At 44.0% G+C, this 25136-nt stretch overlaps 1 protein-coding gene across 2 annotated transcripts in view; it reads right to left on the bottom strand.

Moving 5' to 3' along the window:
- LOC147731524 (sodium channel protein type 2 subunit alpha-like) overlaps positions 1-25136 on the bottom strand; it is a 662760-nt gene that overhangs the window by 234576 nt on the left and 403048 nt on the right. For both annotated transcript variants that reach the window (XM_086956588.1, XM_086956587.1), the window contains 3 exons: positions 19880-20118; positions 14536-14709; positions 1111-1467 (listed from right to left, as the gene is read on the bottom strand). In XM_086956588.1, the coding sequence (XP_086812714.1) occupies positions 1111-1467; positions 14536-14709; positions 19880-20118 (770 nt within the window). The remainder of the gene's footprint in view (positions 1-1110; positions 1468-14535; positions 14710-19879; positions 20119-25136) is intronic.

Here is a 25136-nt window from a genome sequence, read left to right as displayed (position 1 = left end):
TTTCCAGTAAAGTTAATATTTTTTTGTAAACGTAAAGTAAGATTGTATTGCCTTATCTAACTATAATCTCATGTTGATCTTTGTGTTTTTGGGATTTTCTGGGGTTTTTCATGATATCTTCCCAACCCCTCACTGAGCATACCTTATGGCTGTGAGCAGTAGGGAGTTGGAGAAAGCCCTGGACCAGGACTTGGCCTAACCCCCACAAGCCGCCGAACCTCACCTAACAGCAGGTACAGCGCTGAGGAGGTCGCAGGGCCACTAACCCATGGGTAGCCATACTCTAACCACACATTGCATGGTGTTTGGGCACAGGGCATGCTTTTTTCCCAGTCTTGCGGTACTCTCAAAAGCGGGGGCCATGTGAGCCCTATGAGAATACAGCAGGAGGCCTAGCTCCTTTTTATTATAATTTGACCAAGTGTGGGGGTTCTCACAAGGATGTGGGCAAGGTACCCTTACCATGCCCTCTATATCTTATTTTATATTTGTTTTCAGGACAGGGGTAAGAGTACTCAATTCCTGTACTGGTAGGAGCAACATTTCTCTGAATGTTGCAGCCAATCTATCAGATCTCTAGATACTGCAGGTCTGAAAACGCCCTCTCAGCCAATCAGAACGTTCTATTTTTTTATTTGCCAGCCTACAGCACTCCAGCGGGACCAACCATTCAGACATCTCTAGGTTTGGAAGCTTAATTAATTGAAAATGGTTGAACAGATGAATACTAAATCACAAAAAGCACACTTTCTGAGGAAAGATCTGGCTTTCTCACAAATTTGGTGTAATTCTGTAATTCTGTTTAGCCATTTTTTGTAGAACTGTCAAAAATTTTCCATGGAAAAGTGCAAAGGGAAAACAGGTTTTAGCCCCCCCCCCTTGTTTATCAGACCCCATTTGACAGATCACCCCAAAACTGTCCAAGAAGGAGCGCAGGTGTATGAACTGTTTTTATGGAATCTTTCATGAATATTCATCAAATGACACCAATATCATTACTAAAAAAAATGTGCTTTCTATGGAAACTCTGCAATTCAATTTAGTAACCATCAAATTACAAAATTCTGCTTCTAGGTGAAATCTAACTATAGGATAATTGTGCATACATACCACAAGATTTCCAATCACCATGACCAGCATGAAAACAATGAGGCACAAAGATTGCCCGGCAACCTCCATGCAGTCCCACATGGTCTCTATCCATTCTCCGCAGAGTACCCGAAACACAATCAAGAAGGAGTGGAAGAAGTCATTCATGTGCCAGCGTGGAAGTTCACAATCTTCAGCAATCTTGCAGACACATTCCTTGTAGCTTTTACCAAACAGCTGCATGCCAACCACGGCAAAAATGAAGACAATGATGGCCAGCACCAATGTAAGATTTCCCAAAGCTCCTACGGAGTTACCAATAATTTTGATCAACATATTGAGGGTTGGCCAAGATTTTGCCAGCTTAAAAACTCGGAGCTGAAATACAAGAACAAAGTGACATTACAAAAAATTGAAAGAATGATGCGTTTTTATCCTTGAAATATAATAAAATCCTTGAATTACAGTAGACTCACAAGCATGCTTCACAACCACACCATACGTTAACTGAACTATGAATTACAGTCATTTATGGTCAAAAGAATATTATCTATGAATAACCATTTTCTGAATGCTGACTTGGACGTATTCCCTTATTGGCCCACATCTACAGTCATGAAGGGCAGGTGTGCAGTATCGCAATTAGTCTCTTACGATGCTGGACCTACTGTTATTCTTACATTTTTGACAGGGATTCTTTGCAGTGTACACTAAAGACAGATATTTAAGACTGGGAAGGTTTGCACCTGTACTAATTCCTTAAGCACATTTTCCACATTAAGGTATGCAATGGCAAGTGTCCTTGCATGTATTTCCCCTCACCACTACAAAAACTCAAGACCTGAATTTAGCACTGCTTTGCTAGGCAAGGAAAATATTTTTGAAAAAAGATGCACTAGTCTCAATATTACTTATGCTCTAAAATGAAGCAGAAGTGGATTTACCTAGCTCTATCAGCAAACATGGTATATTATCAGTCCTGAGAACTGTAACGCATAACACAAAATACCACATCCACCAGGACAGGATGTAGTCTGCAATCACCAAACTAATTTCAGATACAGCAGTGTAGGGCTGAATCACTTTCAAACACTAAGGGGGCCATTAGGATGTTGGGCAGATCACCACCGCCCAACATCCGTTGGCGCCTGCCACCCATTTCTCCCCCGCCATATTACCATGGCGGGGGGGGGGACCACATCGGATGGAAAGACCATCCGCCGCTTTTTCGCTCAGTTGACAAGTCTACCGGGCGGAAAAGAGTTTAATATGGTGGCGGTACCTACTAGACACCGCCATCCACATTATGATCGTGGCGGATACATGCCTTTCCGTGGCATGGTTTCCGCCATGGAAAGGCATGCGGGAAACTCTTGCGGGGGCTTGTTATGGGCCCCCCTGGATTCTGGGGTGTGGGGGGTGCACATGGGGAGGTACCTATGGTACCCCCCTGCATTTCAATTTGCAACGTGGCAGTCACTGTGCGGTGCCTGTCACGGTGTGCATTGAAATGCATGACGTGCATTTTCAGCATTGTGGCGGGCGGTGCTTTCTGCACCGCCTGCCGCAATGTTCAATATGCGGGATGCAGGACCCCCACCCTTATGGCAGGCGGTCCCTTTTTGCGCCGGGCCGCCCGCCATCCTAATGTGCCCCTAACTCTCCAAACTGCTGGATTTTAGGAGTGGTTGAAATTATGGAATTCCTTCAGAATAGCTAACCAAGAGCCTCTGAAAAAAGATGTTATAGATGTAAGAGAATGGGGATATCAGTAAAAATTGGTAAAAAAACATGAGATTACAGGGGTCAAATGTGGGCATGGAGTAATTTCGACAGAGTAGTACAGTTGGATACCCTGCATGAGCACTGCAGGCTTTAACTTACAAAAGGTACCAGACAAATGCAAATGGGAGATTTTCTTATTTTCATCTGTACAAATTCATTCCATGGGGTAAAGCATGGACTGGAGATATAGAGCTCTTCATTGCTTCTTTCAAAACAACAAGAGTAATGCTGGGAAAGAGGAGGAGCAAAAATGGATCCCCCCCCTCCAGCAGGCAATAACTGCGTTCTTTCTCGCAGTGGTTGCCCCTGATGGACATAAGAGCATCATTACTGAGATAGGAGGGGATGGGAAAGCAGAAGACAATGTAATGAAATTATCCCTAACAGTGATGTAAATAATAAGAGGGACGGGCCAGAATTAAAACAATTGGACAATAATTTAGAAAATGAATTCTCTTTGATGGGAGCAGTCGAAGGCACAGGGGTCGGACAAGAACAGGGCATTATTCCATGGGAGGAAGTACCCCAGACGGTGAAGGGGAATCCTGCCCACCCAGGGCTGTCGATCATCTACCCTGAAGTAGGGCCCGGCTGGAGACAAAGTCTTTGATAAAACAGGTCGCAAGCCACCGGTCCTTTGAAAAAGCCCTTGATCCAGGGGATACGTTTTTTCCTTGACCAATGGATCCGACACAAGTGCGGCAAGCATGGTTGTTTCTGATGTCAAGAGTATTTCTATATCCTCTAGCTCTGATCCTGGCAGTCAGACGGACCGGCCCGATATGGTAGTTTGTAGGAAAAGAAACTCCAGGCGAAGTAAGGAGCGGGTGTCCCAGGGACAAGGCTGGGAAGGCCTGAAGAAATAAGGAAACTTTGCCCTAAAGTGGGATTATTCTGCCACACAAAAAGGAATATGAGGAACCCTATTTGGCTGGCAGAAAAGGACATAGCAGTCAGGATTCTGAGGAGCTGACCCTGAGATTGATCTATGAATCGATCAAACAGCACCAGGAAGAGACAAGGAGAGACAGTAAAAAAAATCATCAGGCAACAATAAAGCTACAAGGGGCGGTTAGAAATGTTGCGAAAGCCTGCTCCAAAATGGGTGAAAGGATCACAGATGTGGAAGAAAGTACCACTGATTAGAGAAGGAGGCAGCAAAAAGACAAGATCAAACTGAAGCCCAGGCTGCACAGATAACGGATATCCAATAGAAACTGGAAGATTATGAAAACAGTCAGAGACGCAACAATATAAGAATCCTGGGCATAGAAGAAGGCATAGAGGGAAGCGACATAGGTAGGGGAGGTAATGGGGCACAACAAACACAAGGGAGATCCCAGATAAAAGCTGAAACCAGATTCTGGGTAAAGAAGACTGTAATTAATTGAGGAGGTGGTTTTTTCAAGACATAGAAAGAATTAAAAAATTATCATGGCAAATTTAAGGATAACCACGGTTAATATCTGTGGGTTAAATGACCCTAGAATACGATGCAGGGTGGCGGAAGATTTGAAAATGCTGCGGTCTGATATTGTTTGTCTCCAGGAGACACATATTATGGGAACGGAAAAAAAAGTTTTAGATCAACTAGGGTATAATATTTTAGCACACACTTAACAGGACACTAGAAGTAGGGGGGTCACCATCTTAACCCAGGGAAAAGAGATCGTTTGCAAGAAGCAATTGGATGATAAATACGGGCGGTGGGTCATGGCAGAGTTACATACGTCTACTTTTTAATTTACTCTATGTTCAATATACGGGCCAACGGGGGATGACTCCGAGGTTTTTGACTTTTTGAATTTAGAATTAGCAGGATCGTTGACACCCAATATAATGTGTGGAGATTTGAACATCAATGGGATTGGGGTGTGCTGGGGTGGCAGTCCGGGATTATACAAAGGCAGAAAGCCTAGCGGTCACAGGTCTCTGTCCCACTTAGTTGAAGGGAATGGAATATTAGATACATGGAGAGAGCTAAAAACGGCAGAATCTAACTCTGGAAGTACTTATTTATCGGCTCCTTTTGGCACACTGGGGCCACTGGATTATTTCTTTGTTTGTCATGGGTTAAACTCGAAATGCTGCATCGAAAAATGTCCCCGAATAATGTCAGATCATAGTCCTCTAGTCTTGGAGATATTACAGATCAGGGGCGAGAGGGCACAACAGAACTGGATTTTTGAAAGGGGACTGTTGGTGGATGAAGGGTATATCACCCATATCATCATCACAAGCTTTATTTTGAGACAAAATTCATAAAAGCAACATAAAAACAAAGGTAACACTACCATGAGACTACATATAATTTTTTTTTTTAAAGATACAGTGGCATGAATACAATTAGTCATCATAAAATCAGGTTAAAACTGGATAATAATTCATAACTTTAAAATACATAGAGAAGCTTTTCAAAATATTTAGGCCAATTGCCAATATTTAAGAAGAAATAAAGTGCTTGTGCATGATAATATTTACGGCAGTGATATTGAAGGTTTACAGATTTAGCTACTGAGTGAACAATTAAAACTACTATGTCTTCTTTGCAAGTGCTTTTCTTCGTATCAGCCACGCTTGGCCCAAATACTTTGCCATACAACAGGATAAGAGAGGTCTGGTGTCAGTTTTAGGAATACAAAGTGCAACATGGTGAACCTGTGTTCCAATCTGCCGACAAAGCGGGCTCAACCATTTTTTCCGCAGTAGTTTGTACGCCGGGCAGGCAAACAGCATGTGGGCAATGCTTTCCACAGGGGCCTTACTGCTGGGACAATCTTTTCCATTGTTGGTGGACCATTTTACAGTCACTTCCCCTACTGGAAGAGAGCTGTACCTGAAATGCATTTAGAGTATTCATTCTCTCTGTACTTTTATTAAGTCCAGGTTGGGCTCATAGTATCTACTTTGCTTATGAGAGTAGAACTCAGTTGTCAATTTGCCCATGTTAGTTCTACTAATGTCACGCTGATCCACCCATTCACAGTACAGACGTGTGCAGTCCTACCTCCTTGGGGGTTCCTGAATGACCCAGCATCTACTGAGCCCAATTGCCGAAAGCATCTTTTTGGTATCACATATCCAACCTATTTTCCCCCCAGTGTCAAGCCTAATAACATCAGTGAGTGCCTCTGCATATGGTGAAAGCTCAGGGGTCCTTCTGATGCAGGTCCGAAATAGTAAAGGGCGCAACCTGGCTATGTCACTTATCGACCGCCTACCCATGTCCAGGAATAGCGGGTGAGGGGGGTGTATTTTGGTGCTGATACTAGATCTCTTAGGAATTTATGTTCTGCTATGCAAAGCTCATCCAGTTTATCGTATCCCCAAACTTCGGTACCATATAGGGCAGGCCTGACCACCTTTGCATTGGATATCTAGAGGGCTGGGGTTCCAGGCCTTGTGTGGGAAAGGTGATGTTCTTTAACAACTGCACCTGCAGTGTGCTTATGAGCCATCAACAACTTACCCAAGTGCAGCCTCCATGACATTTATAGGAGAAACCTTACACCTAAGTAGTCAAAGGTATCGACTTTTTCGAGGGGAGCTCCTCCCAAAAGTGGACTCTTCCTACATGCCATATGAGGTTCAAAGGCCATGGATTCAGTTTTACTGGCATCTATAATAAGGCCCCGGGTTTCACAGAAGAGATGGAATCTATCAACTAAGCGCTGTAGCCCTGCTGGGGTCTTAGATATCAACAACATGTCATCAGCAAACAGCAAGGTTGGTATCTCCACCCCCTCCCCAAGGTCGGTAAATCCGCCGGCTCCTCTAGGAGGAAGTCCACTACCCCGTTCACATATAGAGAGAACAAGGTACGTGCCAAGACGCAACCCTGCCTTACCCCTCGCTTGACAGGGATGCACTTGGTGAGTTTGCCCTGGTCTCCCCACCTAAACTGGGCTAAGGTCCCCTTGTGTAACCAGATTAAAAAGTTCAGGACAAAGGGGAGAATACCCATTTCTCCAAGCTTGTCCAATAACCTGGATCTAGGGACTTGGTCAAAGGCAGTCTTTAAATCAATAAATGCCAAATAAAGACTGCCTTTGCCTAGTACCACGGTCTAACAATAACTGAGAAGGAATTTAAATACTTGGTCCATTGTCCCAGTCTTTGCTCTAAAACCCGCCTGGAACTGGGAAAGAACGTCCCATTCCTCGGACCATGTCCGGATCCTTGGCAGTAGGATCCGACCAAATACCTTCTGGATGGCATTGATCAAGCTTATTGGTCGATAATTAGTGGGATCATCCCTGTCTCCCTTTTTGTATATTGGGACTATTTCAGGGGCATTCCATGATGCTGGGACAGGTACACCCTTGACTATGGCATTAGATAGTATCAAAATATAGCATGTCCATTGAACACAATCAGCCAGAAAGATATCGCCTGGTAGGCCATCCAGGCCTGCAGCCTTTGCTGGGACTATTTTACTTATGGCAGTTTCAACCTCTTTGAGCGTAAAATATTCCTCCTCTGACGGGTGCCCAATTTGCGCTGTTGGTTCCCCCTCATGGGGGGGGAACAGCGTTTACAACGCAACTTTTACCACGCAGTACCTTTACCACGCAACTTTTACCACGCAAGTCGGACCTACTTGCTATCCGACACGATATAGGAGGAATTGAGCATTGTGCCGTGACTATTAGAATAACCGTTTCTTTTGATGAACATACTAAAAGCTGGAAACATTAAAACAAAACAATATCGCCCTGAAGAAGCCCCAGGCCTGCTGGCCGCTTAGGGGTGAAACACGTGTTGGATGCTCACTCTGATGCCAATAAATACGTTCTGCACTAATTTATGGGATTTTATTGGAATTATTCCAAAGAAGAAACATTCAAACCTTCAAGCCCCAGCACAACCTTTTTTATCTACGTTAACAAGGGGCTAAGGGGTGTCCCCCTTGCTGAGGGCTGAAACGCAAACAGATTGGAAGCTCATTTAATTGGTCAGTAAGGGTTTGTGACCTTGTTACCCCTTCAACTTGTGCTGCAAGTCGTTACAATGACTTGCACTGGGGGGAGCTGTAGGATAGGGAATAGTTTAATTTACTATCCAAAACCTTCCCTACTATCCACGGGGACTGGAGTTGGAATAGTATATTAAACTATTCACTATCCAGCGCCCCCCAACGCAAGTCGTTGCTACGACTTGCGTTGTAAAACCTGCGTGGTAAAGGCATGCGTTGTAAAAGCATGCGTAGTAACGATATACATCCCTTATGGGTATCTCCGACGGTGCAATAAAGCCCTTCAAAATGATTGAACCAAGCTTGACTGGTGATGTGGTTTGGTGGAGAACGGGGGTCTGATCTGCAGCCCCAGGTAACCAGTTTCCAGAAGAGATTGTTATCCTTAGATAGGCATGCAGCATTGAATTGATCCCAGCGAGAGGCATCCCAAGATATCTTAGCCTTACGTTGGGCAACTTTATAGGAAGTTCTAGCAGCTTTTATTTGTGTTTTATTCTTCCCCTAGATTGCCTTGATTAGGGCCGACCTATTTTCCCTGCAGTCCCTGTTAAACCAGGAGTAGGTGTCCTTGGCAAAATCACTTGCTTTCACCTTTTTTGGTGTGATCAAAATGTATGCGTTAGTTTTGGTGATTATATGCTCATGGATCCTAGGTACTTCTAAAAGTCCTGTAGTGCTATGGACTGCAGTTTGAAGCTTGGCCGTGCCGGTTGCTAGTTCTTGTTTAATACCGGCAATCTTGCTCTCACTAAATACTACCTTTTACCACTTCAGGGTCTTTTTACAATTTGATGGGACTACATTTCTGGTGACTGCCAGGGATTGAATGTTCACTCGCTCAGAGGAATTTACATCCCAGAGGGGTTTCAGGCTTAGGCACAAGGGATTGTGGTCACTTTCTGTTGTTGAGCCCACTCGCATGTCGATCAGATGACCCCATAATCTAATATCTAGAAGGATATAGTCAATCTGTGATGGGCCGCTAGTTCTATTAAAGGTGTTGGCCCCTCCTTTGTCAGTTTTTGACCTGCCATTGGTAGCTCTTAGGCCGTACTCCATATCACCCATATGAAAAAATGGATAGAAGACATCCTTAGATATAATAGATGGAGTGCTCGAACTGGTAGCGAGTGGGACTCTCTTAAGGTAGGTATCCGTGGAGAGACACTAAGGTTTAGCTTATGTTGCTCTAGAAATCATCGTCAACACTTAAATAAATTATACCAAGGATTTAGAGCAGTGGAAGAGGATTTAGTTAGGGCAATGGGGTCTGGAGACAGTATTGAGGGTATACTGAATAATCTTGCCATAGCTAAAGCAGAAATAGGGGATGTGGTGGTGGCTAAGGTACTGAGAAATATCTGACATGAAAGGAAGAATGTTATGAATGCAGCGAGCGTTCAGGGCGCATATTAGCAATACGAATTAGACAGAAGAACGTACAGAACGAGAGAATATCAATAAAGAATGAGCATGGGAATTTGGTGATTACAGTTCAGGGAATCAGAGAGGAATTCCATAGATTCTATATTTATTTATTTATTTATTTATTTATTTATTTAAGAAGCTTATAAAGCGCACGGCTACCCCCGACGGGGGTGTCCCGGCGCTGAGAGTACAAGTTAATCACAGGAGGGGGCTACCAGGTTCAAAACCATCCTAACCTGAAGCTACAGAGGGTCACAGGCTCGCCTAATCAGAGTTTGGTGAACAGCCAGGTTTTTAGTTTGCGTCGGAAGACTTGCTCTGACTCAATGAACCTGAGGTCCAGAGGAAGGCTATTCCAGTACTTGGCCGCCGTCACACCGAACGTTCTGCCGCCACTCCTGGTGAGCCTAAATCTGGGAACCACCAATAGACGGAGGCTGTTAGATCTCAGATGTCTTTCTGATATAGATAATTTGAGTCTTTTACTCAGGTAAGCCGGGCCAATTCCATGAATAGCCCGGCGATGGGAAGCCAGTGTAGGTCGTTCCGGTATGCTGTGACCGAGTTGCGGGTAGGGATGTTTCCAATAAGTCTAGCTGCCGCATTCTGAACAATTTGCAATCGGTCAATGAGATAGAGGGGGGCACCGGCGTATAAGCTGTTGGCATAGTCCAGATGTGCCATAATGAGAGCATGGACAATAGTTTTGCGGGACGTCTGGGGGAGATAGGGAAAGATCTTCCTAATCATGCGCAGCTTACCAAAGCAGGCCGCGGTAACTCTGTTGACCTGAGCTTTGCAGGACATGGCGTTGTCGAAAAGGAAGCCAAGATTGCGGGCTGACTGTACTGGATTGGGAGGGGGGGTTCAAGACAGTAGGCCACCACAAGGTGGCGGGGGGGCTGATTTCTGGCTAAAAAAGAACACCTCCGTTTTATCCGTATTTAGGGCCAAGTGATTAGAAGCCATCCATGCGCAGATGTTGCCAAGGCAGTTGCGAAAGTTGGAAAAATGGGAGTATGAGTGGTCTCTAAAGGAAAAGACAAGCTGAGTTTCATCAGCGTATGAGACCACCCTGACCCCCCCATGACTCAACTACCCTGGCAAGTGGGCCTAAATACACGTTAAACAAAAGAGGGCTTAAGGTCGAGCCCTGAGGCACACCGCACATAAGGGGTTTATCCTCTGATTCAAAGGGACGAAGAAGTACCCTTTGAGATCTCCCTGAGAGGAAAGATTTAATCCATGCCAGGGCCATGCCACCAATCCCCAACTGCTGTAGGCGAGTCGCAAGTATGTCATGTGACACAGTATCGAATGCAGCGGACAGGTCGAGGAGGACCAGCATGGCCTCCTCGCCCCTGTCCACTGATTCCCGAATTGTCTCAGATACCTCCAGCAGCGCAGTCTCGGTGCTGTATCCGGTTCTAAATCCGGACTGGGAATCGTGCAGCAGCTGGTTGGTTTCTAGGTACAGGGCCAATTGTTTCTGGACCACTTTCTCTAGGATTTTGGCAGGTTTAGGCAGAAGAGATATAGGGCGATAATTACTGAATTGGGAGGGATCCGCATCTGGTTTCTTTAAAATGGGGAGCAACCTAGCTTGTTTCCAGACTGAAGGGAACTGACCACGGGCCAAGGAAGAGTTCCAAATGGAGAGGAGAGGGTTGATTAAAACCGGGGCGAGATTACCCATCACTTTGGCAGGGACTGGGTCTAATGGTGATCCTGACTTAACCTGATTTAGATGTTTCATGGCTGTATCTGGCGTCAGCTCATCAAAAAAATTAAATGAGCATTGCTGGGGGTATGACTCTTCTGGCTGAGGACTAGAGGGTGCGGAATAAAAGGAGGAAGATAGTTTAATAATTTTTTCCTGAAAAAAATCAGAAAGTCCATTACAAAGAGCTTGAGTGGGGGCACTCTGGGATTTCAAGGCAGGTGGGTTCACAAAATCCTTCACAATTGTGAAGAGAGTTTTTGAAGAATTCTCAGCCAGTTGAATAAGTTTTGAGAAGTAGGCTCTCATCGTGGAACGTTTAAGTTTTTGAAATTTGTTCAAGGCCGTCTTATAGGCTAATTTGGGTTTTGAGAAAATACCAGGGTATTCTCTTAATCAACACAAAATCCAAATCGTAATTAATGAATATCTTAGGCTGAATGACCCCCGGGTCGTGCAGTCTGCAATGTATTTAGGAGTGAATATCTCATACAATATTGGGGAAATTGTTGAGCAGAGTCTCGCCCCGGTCATTCAGAAAGGATCACAGGATTTTTCCCGGTTGAATAATCTTCACCTATCATTGATAGGTCGTTGTAATGTGGTGAAAATGATTTTTTTACCTTAACATTTTATTTCTTTTTTAGATCAATATCGATGATGTTTGAGACAGTATGGTTTAAAAAGTTGGATGGATTGGTAAATAGATTTATATGGGCATATGGTAAGACTAAACGGGCCATGAAGTTCATGTCCCTTCCTCAGCAGAAAGCAGGATTATCAATCCCAGACTTTAGATTATATTAGTTAGCATCAGCATTACAATACATGTGTTTGCTAGTGGGGGGGAAACTCCTTCGGTCCCTGGAACCAGGGGAGGGTGCCAGACATATATGAACTATTGTTGGGGAAGGATGCTAAAAATTTGTTTTTAAGATTCACTGAACCTAGTTAATACAAGAAGGTAAGATTCAAGACTATACTGGCAGCAGGTCAGCGGTGGAAGACGTTAAAAAGAAAGACAGGGATAGGCAGAATAAATTACTATACCCCTTATATAAGAACTCAGCATTATCAACAGTGTTTCATGATTATATAATGAAACAATGGAAAGATATAGGGGTCGGTATAGTGGGGGACTTAGTTAATGTAGCTGGACTCAGGCCATTTTCAGAGTTACTGGAAAGATATGGGCTAGTTATCTGGGGCAGAAAACAGGGGGTCCAAATGGGCTAGCCAAGAACACCACAATGGATAATCTGAGGAATGAAGCTGGATGTACTATTAGTAGAATCTATAGGAGTTGATCGCCGCACAACCAGACGATTTAGAGAGACAGGCGGAAAAATGGGATCAAAGGCTCGGGATAAAAGAATCCGGCTTTCTTGATTCCTTAGACAAACGACATAGTATACTTTTCTCATCAAAGTTACAGGCGCAGCATTTTAAAAGGATCTTAGACTTGTATTGTACACCTGATAAAATAGCAAAATTGGACGGGTTTGTAGGTGTCTGCTGTCCACGCTGTAAAACTGCTCATGCAGATGTGGTACACATGTTTTCAACTTGACCGCAGCTGGACGCCCTCAGAAAAAGCATAGAACAGTTTTTAGAGCTAACCCTGAAGGTTAATGTGGCCTTAACTCCGGAAGTGATGTTATTGGGGGTCAGTAGCACAGGATCTGATGGTGCACAACCATACTTTATTTTTTGGCAATGGCAGTGGTTAAGGTTTGTATTGTTACAGCCTGGTTAGATCCGGTGGCTCCATCTTTTTCACAATGGCTGGCTCGGCTTCTCTCCACTTTCAATCTGGAGAAAGGAATTTATGAACGAAAAAGTCTAAAGGCCAAGAAACTGGGCAAATTTATCGTTGGAAGGAGGAGGCTGGGGACCCCTGAAAGAATAGTGAACTGAAATGTTGTATATAAACATAATGCTTATATAGCGTGCAGGGGTGTTTTCCTCATTGTTTTTCTGTTTCCTAATGTAATAATTACCTCTCAAAAAGAGTAATAATGAATTGAAAAAAATGTCTTGTATACATGAGAGCAATGATAGTACAGAATGTATACATTTTAACATTTTTATTCTTTTGTTTAATTTTCCACTGAATTTCCCGGAACGATTATTTGAATATGAATGTATGTGCCTCAACTAAAAATAAAATATATTTATAAAACAATATATATATATATATGCTTGTCTATCAGGGGAAAGTAGCCCTAACAACACCAAGCACCACCAGCCATTTAGCAACAGCTGATAAAAGCAGAATTATATGAAATTTCGGCCACACACGAGCCCACTCCTCTCCCCACAGCTATCCCCATCTGCCAATTCATCCTACTGTCTTAAACTAGACACTGTCACCTGACTCCTGCCCAACATAGCAGACACACACAGATGCAGTGTGGTTTATTTAGGGACATCAACATGTGCAAAATGCGGTGTACATTGATAAAATCAAGAATTGCTTTTGCTCTGGCAGATCACATCCCACAATTGACATCTAATTATAACAAACAAGTCTCAATAGGGAAAATTGTCCATGAAGGCGTTGCAACATACAGGTCACAAGAGTACATATTCATTAAGAGCAACCTCTCTGCTTCAAACCATTCAGCAACACCTGTAAGCCACTAACTCATAATCAGGCCCTATGTAGTTAGCTTCATACTAATCAAACGTGCGGTTATATCTTATTCAGTCATCACCATAGCCATTAACAAAGATTTTCTATGCACCTCAGTCTTGATCCTAAACAGGAATATCACTAACAAATCAATTTTGTTTTTTTAATTGATCATTTTGATTGTTTGATTTCTGAAGTTTTTAAAGTGCACAACAGTAACTTCGCATGGGGAACAAAGCTTTCATGTTACTGAGAATTTCCAAATGCCATTTTTCAAAAATCAGGTCTCCACTTGCTTTATTGAAGTTAATTAGCCCCGAAAGTATCACAAATATGGCAATTTAGTTTCTGCTATGAAGCAAATTTCCTAGGGCATTATCACAATAAATGCCCCTCAAACGTTTTCACAAAATGTAGTTTAACCGGTCTGTAGTATCTTTCCAAGATAAGAATTTGTATGTGTCTACCCTATCCTGTCCACACACCACACACATAAACCTTCTCAACAGTGCACTTAGAGCGTCAATACATGCAGCACTGAAAAATATACAAACAGCTAGGCAGTACAAAAAGTTAGCTAATGCAGGTTTGCCCATCTGTGACACAGGCAGCCAGAATTCAACAATTTTTTTGCCAGATGTCCCACTGCTAGCCTTCTCTAAATGGAGGCTATAATCTAGCAATGCAGTACTCTGAGAGAAACTAACCTGGCCCTCAAGATATCTTCAACTGCAGTGGACTTGTGGCTTTCCAGCAGTTATTCAGCATGCCAATATGTTGCAGTCTTATGCCTAGACTCTATGCAGAGGTTCAAGGATTCCTGCTTTTACCGACAGTCACCTTGACTTTTAATACTGAGAGGAAATATATAGAGCGATACGAGTCATTAGTAAATCTTACCAGGCGGAAAGATCGGAGAACCGATAACCCTTCCACATCTGCAAGTCCCAGTTCCATCAAACTAAGGCTGACGATGATGCCATCAAAAATATTCCATCCCACTTGGAAATAGTAATAAGGATCAAGGGCAATGAGTTTGAAAAGCATTTCTGCTGTAAAGATTCCTGTAAAAACCTGAAAAAGAAGATATTGCATCAGTTTAGTGAGAATGATAAAATTTTAGAATTCACACATTCACTTTTTACCACACAAATCAGAACAACGAAAATCAGAAAATTGTGTTATTGTATATTATTAGAACATTGAAATGTTGGGAGCTCCATTGAAAACAATGGAGTGCTCTGGGCTTATAATGGCTGGTATAACCCTGGAGCTCCAACATTACAATGTTTCTTTGTTCACAGCTCTGGCTGTGAACTAAGGCTTCAGGGAACCTGAGGGGATTCCAATCCCCTCACGCTCCCAAAAGGCTTTGATCTTTTTATTAGAACATTCTATCCTCTAGTGGCAGAATGTTCTAATAGCCTTATAGCCCTTCGTAGATGGGCTATACCGCTATTAAAGTCCCTCTCCCTTGTTAAAGGCCCCCGCCTTCGGCTCGGGGCCTTTAACGCTGGAGAGGGCCTTTAATAGCCGGTATAGCCCTCTACGGTGGGCTATAAGGCTATAGTAATTTTCTTTCAACTCAGCAAGCCATGTCTGTGCTTGCTGCTTATCTCTATGGTTAACGTTTGAAGTCACAAGCTCTAATTCAGGTAGGGCTAAATCAACCATTCCACAGTCAAAGGCTGATAAAATGATTAAGACTGGCTTGTAAAAAATTGACAGCTATTATTCATAGCACTATGAATTACAAAGCTGGGTTTGTGTCCAGTCCAGATACACAAGCTATTCTTACCTGAAGCAACAGTAGAAGATCAAACCAGCGCATCATTGCAGCATGTAAATGCTAACACAAACGCCAACCACATAAATGCATACATGTTTTAGTTCAACTGTTGTGTGCAATATAGGCATAGAGAAAGGCATTTAATTATGGCATTGTTAGTCACAAATTATCCTTCACATCCTAGTGCTTTTTCATAATATTAATGTTAGCACTAGCCCAGATAACACCCAGAAGAAAATCGAACCAGCTAGATAGCCACGAACAAACACCCACCAGGAAATTGTCCATCCGCGTTTTTTTCTGGCATCTGTAGGCAGAGCGTGCCACTTATTTATAAATTCACAGTGTCTTACTAAATCAATAAGTGCTGCTGCTGAGCCCAGCCCCCGCTCTCCTCACCGCTTGGCTGATCTACTTCCATATGCACCTAGAAGCTTGATGCTCCGGAGATTTCTGGAACTGTACAACTACTACGCAAAGCAGGACACGCGAAACCCATTTGTAAATGCCCTGGACACTCCATTACTGAACGTTTCTGAGAAAGGCAACCGGTTCCTTGTATCAACACGGAACAGTTGCATTTATTGAAAATAAGTAGTCTTGTCATACTGTGGATTATTCAGGATACAGATTCCGCTTCGTTCAATTGACACATGTGTTTTTGAATAGGAACGTAGGACAATTAACCCTTGTATGGTAGGTTGTCAGGAATGCGGGTTGGAGGGTCCAAGCCAGACAGGGACAGTGGGTCCAAAATGTAACAAAAGAGGTATTTTGCCACTGGTGCCCTCCTGAGTCCGAACTTGAATTCAGGAAACTGCTTAAAACCCATCTCTCCAACTAATACTTTCTACTCAGCCCTCATCTGCTGCTAATGCAGCGCTGTGAGGTCATACATGGGCAGCTATGTGCTTTATAAAGCCCTATGAATAGAATAGAATACTGTAGGGCTCCTAGCTGGGAAGTAAGTACCCATTTTCAGCACATGACTCAAGATAATGAGGAAGAACGGTCCAGGACGTATTCAGGGGAAGTGCCCCGTATTGGAGACTGAGCACTCAGCAACATAGCAAACAACAGCGCTTAATAAATGACTGTCCAATCAGTGCTTTTTCTTATAAAAAGGAATAGTGCTTTATTAAACTCACTAATAAACACTAAACACAAATATATATATACATCCCCCAAGGGAAATACCTTGGGTGACATCCTCTAAAGGCTTTACAACCAAGTGACTCAGACCCACCCGGTGGAACGCACACAAAAGACTGGTACCACAAATCAAGTAACCCCTAAATGCACATGTTACCCTGTGCGCAGGAGATACGTCCAATGGTCTGTGCACTAGCAAGCCTTGAGCCCTAAAATCACAAAAGCCCCACCTCACAGGTGCCTATCACAACATAGTGGGTACAGTAAATAAAAGTTAGGCCTTCTGCTTTTGTCAAGGTATGCTTATAATAACCGAAGCAGAAGCAGAATTCAAATAGATGATCATTCTTTTTAGAAGGGTACCATATTTCATTAACAATCAACACCACATGTAATGATTTACCATTACTATCAACAAAGACTTCAATTTTCCCTACTGTGCACTGTATAAATCTGTCTTCTATATTTACACTTACTGCAAAGCAGCCACATGACCTTGCAACAAAGAACTATTGAAACCATGGCCATAAAATTAAAAGTCCCAGTTCCAGGGATGCTTGAAAAAACAGCATGCGTACCCAGATCACTCTTACAATGACCTTGGAGACATAGCGTGACAACCAAAGCTGTACAGTAAGGAAAGAGGAAGCATCACAACAGCGTGACAAGTAACTGACTGTGGTGTGATCCGCCATCACCCCAGACATGGCTCTGGGAACAGGATAGCACACTGCGCTGCTCCTGCCAGAGATGCTGAATATGGTGGAACAGGGTGGCGCTCCGTTTCTGGCATTTTTCCCCCAAGACCACTGGCTCTACTTGGGGGTGTATTAGCTGAAAAAGGGGAAAACCACATGCATCCCTCAGGAAATTATCTTTCCTAGGCCCCTAAGCCTTTCTGGGGAGTATAGTCTAACCGAGGCTGGAAACACTATGAGGTCTTTCTATATAGTCCCTCCAGTGAGACCAATATTTTCAAGGGCTCCTTGTGGGAACAGCAAAGACTGCTCTATGCAGTATGCCATCTCAGCCCAATGGCTTTGAGGACCCATTGTGCAGGCCTTAAATAAGGGGCCCGAACACCTTCTGCTTCCTAAGGCTCAAGGTGACCATTTTGATGGGGTTGTCTTGTTTTGCTCCTGATGGCATTTAGCCACTAGGGCCCCGATGTAGGTAAAATTGATTTACCGATTTTAAATTACCGAATTTTACCGATTCGGTAATTTAAAATCGGTAAATCAATGGGTCCGATATGTAGGTATTCCAGATGTGCTGGAATACCGAATCGGATGAATTCGGTATTTACCGATTCGGTAAATACCGAATCGGTAATGTCCATTCATTCCTATGGGCTTTGAAGCCCATAGGAATGAATGGACATTACCGAATCGGTATTTACCGAATCGGTAAATACCGAATTTCTCAAGGGTGCAGGGGGTGTCACTTTGACACCCTCTGGCACCCCCAAAACAGGCACGGGTGCCATGTGGCAGGCATACCTGCCCTAAGGGCAGGTCTGCCTGTCACATGGCATAGGTGTGCATGCACACATGTGCATGCACACCGGAATCGTTATTTTACCATCAAATAGGATTTGATGGTAAAATACCGATTCGTTAAGGCTCCTGGGACTCTGAAGAGTCCCACCTACATATGGGTGGCTCCGAATCGGTAAAATTACCGAATCGGTATTTTACCGAATCGGTAACTTTACCGAATCGGTAAAGTTACCGATTCTGTATTTTACAGAATCGGTAACTTTACCGATTCGGTAAAGTTACCGATTCTGTATTTTACAGAATCGGTAACTTTACCGATTCGGTAAAGTTACCGATTCGGTAAAATAGTGCACCTACATGTCAAATCATGTATACCGATCGGTAACGGCCGAAAATACCGATTTTCGGCCGTTACCGACCGACCTACATCGGGCCCTAGGTGTGCTCTTGGTAGACCTTGTGGCCTCTGGATTCTCATTATCTTTAAGAGCCTGGTTTTGCAATTGCTCTGAATCCAATGCAAAAGAGCGCAGACCTCAGCTGGTAAGGCATCTTGGCAGTATCCGGTATCTGCTTCTCTGACGAGGCTTATGGTACTTCTCCCTGGCAAAGGGTCTTCCTCAGCAGCACCTAGCTGCACTCTAGGTAGATTACCTTTCCCAGGCTCAATGGCCTCTTGATCAGTTGCATTGAAACTATGTGCCCAGCAGGAGTCAGGAAATCCCCTTTAGGGGTAGCCACACACAGGGAAGGTAGGCAGACATCTCCTGGGTCGCCAGAAAGTTGACCCATCTACTGTCTCAGGGTGAATGGGGAGGCCAGTGCCACTGTCCTTGGAGACAAATCCAAGTTCCGGGCTGCAAGCTGGAGCCAGAAGTACTTGAGCCGTCTTTACCATCAAGAGCGAAAAGTCTTTCATTCCCTTACCTCATTAGAAGTGAGGGATTCTTCAGTACTTTTCTTCAGCAGAAGTCAAGAGTCTTATCTCTTCCAGCTGGGATTTCTTCAGATATAGTTCACCCCAGATTGAAGCATGTTCCCAAAAGTGTATTCCCTTAGGCATGGACTTTTAATTGGGTAGTCGGATGATCCATAAAGTGGGCTCCTCTGTCCAATCCAAAGATCAGACATCATCACTCCACACCTGTTCCATCCCTTCTGTACAGCATTTTGGGACTATTCAAAAATGGCAGTTTCAGGTGGTCAGTGGTCACTGCTCTCTGAAAGCTTTAACCCCCACCTCAACTGCTACTGGCAAACTCGTCCCTTCACACCAAAGCTTCAAAGCAGCCTCTTGCATAGAATGGAGAAAGAGGTCTGGCTGCTTTCGAATGTTTTCTTGGAAGGGCATGGCCAAGCAGTTAGGGAATGTAAATGCAATCATGCTAATCAGATTCTGCCCCTTCCTCATCCTCTCACAGGAACAGGCTTAGTCAAAGTATATGAAGCAGTGCAAATACATCCAAATTCATATCACATTTGCAATTGGTACCTTGCACTGGTGATTATTTTTCAAAACTATTTTACCAGAGCTTAGAGTGGGTGAGACTCAGATAAACTCAGAGACTGATACAGTGAAACCCACAGCAGAGACAAACAAAGGTTGCGCAAAAAAAAAAAAGCTTAGGTTTACCAAATGAGTCCGAACACCATTCTCCACAGAGGCACATCTATGTGTTAATAACAATTTACAGGACTGTGACAATAGCAGTATAGGCATGACAAAATTAAACAACTGATCATATATAATTTTTTAGAAGGTTGAACATTTTGCAAGGTATACATATTGTCGTGTTGCACTTACCAGGTTGCCGACTGTAAGTACATGGCTGAATTGCTCAGTCATTGGATAATGCTCCATAGCCATGAATAAAGTATTTAGAACAATGCAGATGGTAATCGCAAGGTCCACAAAAGGATCCATTACAACCAGTTTCACAACCCGTTTGATATTTAACCATGGCTCTGAACAGTCCCAAATCAAGAAAGTATTGGCAAATCTATACCAGCATGGTGGGCATTTCTGCCTGGATTCTTCAAGTTCTAAAAGAAAGACGCAAAAAGGACAATATAAAGTTTCAAACAGGTTCTGCAGCATGTTGAATGTGTTAGTTGTAAAGATCTGTTGTCAACACTATGAAGACTACTTGTTTGTGGTTATGTACAGCATATATGAGGTAATGATTTGCAAGATAGGGCCATTTGTAGCTAACCTTAACTCTTTGAAACCTGTTGTTTATTCACTAATAACGCCTTTTTTACAAGAAGGAGGCGAATAATTGGGTAGCGGGCTGACTGGGGTGTGAGCCCTGGTCAAGCAGCAACCACAATCCTTGTTAGGGTGAAGCACAATCCAACCTTAAATTAACCAGTGCTCAACCCTCTGGCAGCTTGGCACAGAGCAATAAGGCTTAATATGGAGGCAATGTGTAAAGTGTTTGTGCAAGTATTTAAGAGAAAACACCAAACAAAAAGGATGCCACACCAAGTTAGGAAAATACAACTCTAGTTAATAAATAAAAATAAGACCAAAGCAACAACCGATATCCATTTTTAAAGATTTGAGTGAAAATAGCACCAAAATGCACAAACTGTGAACTGTGGATATCTAGTCACACCAGATGGGGACAAAGTCACAACAGGCTGGTCGTGATGGAGTGCGGACTGGCTACAGGGACCCAGCAAGGCCCAGTTAGTAGAGGCGATGAGTCGGTCCAGCTCAGGGTTCCTTTCCATGCGCCTCCTAAAGGCAACCAACTGGAGGGGTTAAAGGGGGCCCGATGGACGCCCTAGATATTCACTTGCAGGCGGGTGCAGTCACTCACTGCAAATGCCTGCAAGCAGATCTCTCTCCCTTCTCGAAAGTGTAGAAGGGTGCCTCCGGCACTGAGGAAATGGAGCGGCTTTGTATTTAACTCTGACTATGCAGCTACCCTAATGGCAGCACCTTCACCATAAAAGGGCACACTTTAACTGTTTGCACACGGTGCATCAGTTTTAAGGTGAGCCATTTCACAAACAGAAAAAGTGCGTCCTTATAGTGATACGGGGCCAGGTGTGCTAGAACCAGTGATCCAAACAGGCTTCTTGTTATGCTTGGATGAAGTCTATTGTTTAACTGTCTGGGCTGTATTACATAAAGTGTCCCTGGGAGCAAAGGGCATATGCGCCCACTTTGCGTGCCCCCGGTGCACTTTGGTATTACAGAAAGGGCTGCAGACGCTTGTGTCGTCCCTTCTGTAATACCTGTAGTCCTGGTGCACATAAAGCACCAGTGCTATCTTCAAGGGGCATTCCTTCATTTGCATGGGGTGTGTCCCATGCAAATGAGGGGATCCCTTTGCCTCTGCGTCCCCACGCTGTATTATCGACATGGGTGTAGAAGCAAAGAATCCATCAGGAGGCTCACTGACAGTGCACCACCGCAAAGGTGGTGCACTGTCAGTGCGCTTCCTGTGAGCAGCCCTTTGCAGGGGTTAAAGAGAGTCTTATGGATCCCCCAGACATCCCCGTAAAGGCGGGTGCAGTCGCTGACTGCACCCGCCTGTAAAGGGATCTCTATTCCTCTTTAAAAGTGAAGGTGGGTTGGCAACTGCACAGTGAAAGCTTTAGCGACTTTAAAGTAGGTGCTTCGTATTTCACATGTATGCACTGCCCCCAGAGCAGCACTAGTTCGCGGTTGCCCTGGGGGAAGCTCATTACCCATATTGGGGAATGATGAGGATTTTTTTAAAGTTGTGCCCAGCGCAATGAGAGAAAATGCACTGCATGTGTAATCTGGCCCCTGGTTGTTATTGATTTGGAGACCTGACCTGCTCCAGATACATAAGTCATGGGCCAACAGGAAAACTGCTTTAAACCATAAAACACAAATGGTGAGTTAATACTTCATCAAGGTGTGCTATAAATATTGATGAAAGAGGGAGTCAGGGACACCACATGGCTTCATGAATGTCTTTATCAAAGGATAAATCTTAGACAAAGAGGACTCTTGCATATTTCTGACACTAAACTGGACAGTACATGAAATTCTACTACTGATCACGGGACATAATACTTTGCAAATGGCAGTCCTTGAAAAGCGAAAATCTTATCACCGGTAGACTGATCCTTTATTATAGTTCAACAATTGTACACATATTTGCTGAGCAAACTAGCTGGTGACAGGACAAACGCATCTGAATGACCAGTTTATCTTCACTTCAGGTGGATAGCTAGCATATATACAGGCAAAAACAATGCATCAGTTATGCACCCGAAAGTTCCTAGTTTCCTGCACATCTTAAATCATGACATACTTTCTTTATGTCTAGTCCAACCAAAAACCTCTTTAATACTCAGCAGAATTAAGTTTGTCATGTGATTACCATACGATTTACTTAAACAGAGGAATACCTTTGAACAGTCTTTAACTGCCAAGAGAGGGGAGAGGCAGAAACTTACTCAAAACTGTGCCTCTTTTCTAAACTCCTTGTCTAATATAGCATCCTAACTACAAAACCAGAACCTGAAAGTATAGAAATCCACCATGAAATTAGGTATCCCTTAATTTCAAAAGCACCTCAACATCAAATGTATGTCAATGCCAATACTACCTCCACATTGAGACAAGAGAGAAGCACAAGAAGTATTCAAAGAATAGGCATTCAGGGATTCATGCTTGAAAATTAAAAAAGCATGTAGGTGCTTTCATGGCAGAAAACCTTCAAAGGTCCCTCCAATCCACAATATCTGCAAGGCCTTTATCTTTATGGATCTAAGACTCTCCCTTCTTCCTGCCATCTTTAGAGGGAGATAAAATGTTAGAAAATTTGAATTTAAAACAATTTCAAATGGCAGGAGAGGATTCGAAGTAAGGGGCTGGTGCCTAAAGACAACAAAGGACTTCTGACACATCCTCTTCTTGATTTCCATATAAGACAGATCAGTAGTACTGAAATAAACTTCTTCATAAGCAACATAATCTCCCTTCACCTTAACTGGCAAAACACAATGGGGCATATTTACAATAACTGGTGCATCCCTGCAAATCAGTAAGAATGCGCCAGTATTGTGCGCCATAACTCCTCCATCATGGATGCGCCGCATTTACAATGTTTCAGAAAAGGGGGTGGTGATGAAATGAGTGTCTGAATTAAGCAGACCACTCTTACCCAGACCAAAGATCAGGGCTTGATCCATCACCGTTATTTAGCTCACTGCACCATCCCAGCTCAGAACCTGGCTATATGCAAATTAGTCTGTCCCTGGCCCAGTGCATCATGGGAACAGGGCAGACCAAACTACCAAGCCAATTCTTCACCAGAAAGGAGACAAGCTTCCGGGGACCGGTTTCTGGCATTTCAGCCGTCGTCGGCCCGGCTTGCTTGAATCCTGATGGTGCAGTGAGCAAGGGACTCATGTCTGAGTATACCCTGCCACACCTATAGTGGCCAAAAACAATTCAGAAAAGGGGGTGGTGATGAACAGAGTGTCTGAATTAAGCAGACCACTCTTACCCAGTCCAAAGATCAGGGCTTGATCCATCACCGTTATTTAGCTCACTGCACCATCCCAGCTCAGAACCTGGCTATATGCAAATTAGTCTGTCCCTGGCCCAGTGCATCATGGGAACAGGGCAGACCAAACTACCAAGCCAATTCTTCACCAGAAAGGAGACAAGCTTCCGGGGACCGGTTTCTGGCATTTCAGCCGTCGTCGGCCCGGCTTGCTTGAATCCTGGTGGTGCAGTGAGTAAGGGGCTCATGTCTGAGTATACCCTGCCACACCTATAGTGGCCAAAAACAATTCAGAAAAGGGGGTGGTGATGAACAGAGTGTCTGAATTAAGCAGACCACTCTTACCCAGTCCAAAGATCAGGGCTTGATCCATCACCGTTATTTAGCTCACTGCACCATCCCAGCTCAGAACCTGGCTATATGCAAATTAGTCTGTCCCTGGCCCAGTGCATCATGGGAACAGGGCAGACCAAACTACCAAGCCAATTCTTCACCAGAAAGGAGACAAGCTTCCGGGGACCGGTTTCTGGCATTTCAGCCATCGTCTGCCCGGCTTGCTTGAATCCTGATGGTGCAGTGAGCAAGGGACTCATGTCTGAGTATACCCTGCCACACCTATAGTGGCCAAAAACGATTCAGAAAAGGGGGTGGTGATGAACAGAGTGTCTGAATTAAGCAGACCACTCTTACCCAGTCCAAAGATCAGGGCTAACAATGTGGCGCACCATGGTGCAAAAACGGCACAGATGCGTGACGCATCTGTGCCGTAAAAGTGACGCATTGCTGGAGTTGCGTCGCAAGCGCGACGCAGCTCCAGCAATGCTTTGGGGGCCCTATCTAGTTAATGCTGCGTCAATCCTTACGCCTGCTTCAGGCAGGTGCAGGGTTTTGACGCAGCGTGGGCCCAAAAGTGACTGAGTGAAATCTTGTAGATTTCACTCAGTCACTTTTAGGAGGTGTTCCTGCTCCAGAACGCCCCTCCCTGCACAGGAAAGCCTACATGTGGCGCAGGGCATTACAACGTGACGCATCTCCCAGATGCGTCACGTTGTAAGTAGCCCCGTACCATGGAGCAGGATTTGCTCCGCCGCTGCGCCACAAAAGTGACGCAACAGTGGCGTAAATGAGGCGCAAGGGGCTTGTAAATCTGCCCCAATGTTTTTCACCTATAAGTAGTCCAAAAGCAACCCTACACAAAAAGGATCAGAATGATCTTGCCAGCACCCCCAAAAGATTCACCACAATGCCTGGATTACCATTAAAGACCTTTACCGACCAAGACATGCATTCCTGAGATCCTCTCTATACCAATAATAAAACTGCAATAATTAACGCTTCCAGTGGCCATCCAACGAAAGCTTACTAAACAGTCACAGAATGCGTAGCATCATCAAAAGGATATAACAAACAAAAGAAAAGGAATCTGCTATCAAAGTTAGAAATCTTGGATTCCCCTCACTCTAATGAGTCGGGAAAACCTTTTGGTTTTTAAAAGAACCCTCACTCACTAACACTACTCAGTGGTATGCTTGATCATAGGGTTCCCATTCGAGATGCCTAGCG

Source organism: Lissotriton vulgaris, chromosome 2_1 (assembly GCF_964263255.1).
Source record: "Lissotriton vulgaris chromosome 2_1, aLisVul1.2, whole genome shotgun sequence".
NCBI classification, from domain to species: Eukaryota; Metazoa; Chordata; class Amphibia; order Caudata; family Salamandridae; genus Lissotriton; species Lissotriton vulgaris.
This window is presented reverse-complemented; position numbering and strand designations above follow the sequence as displayed.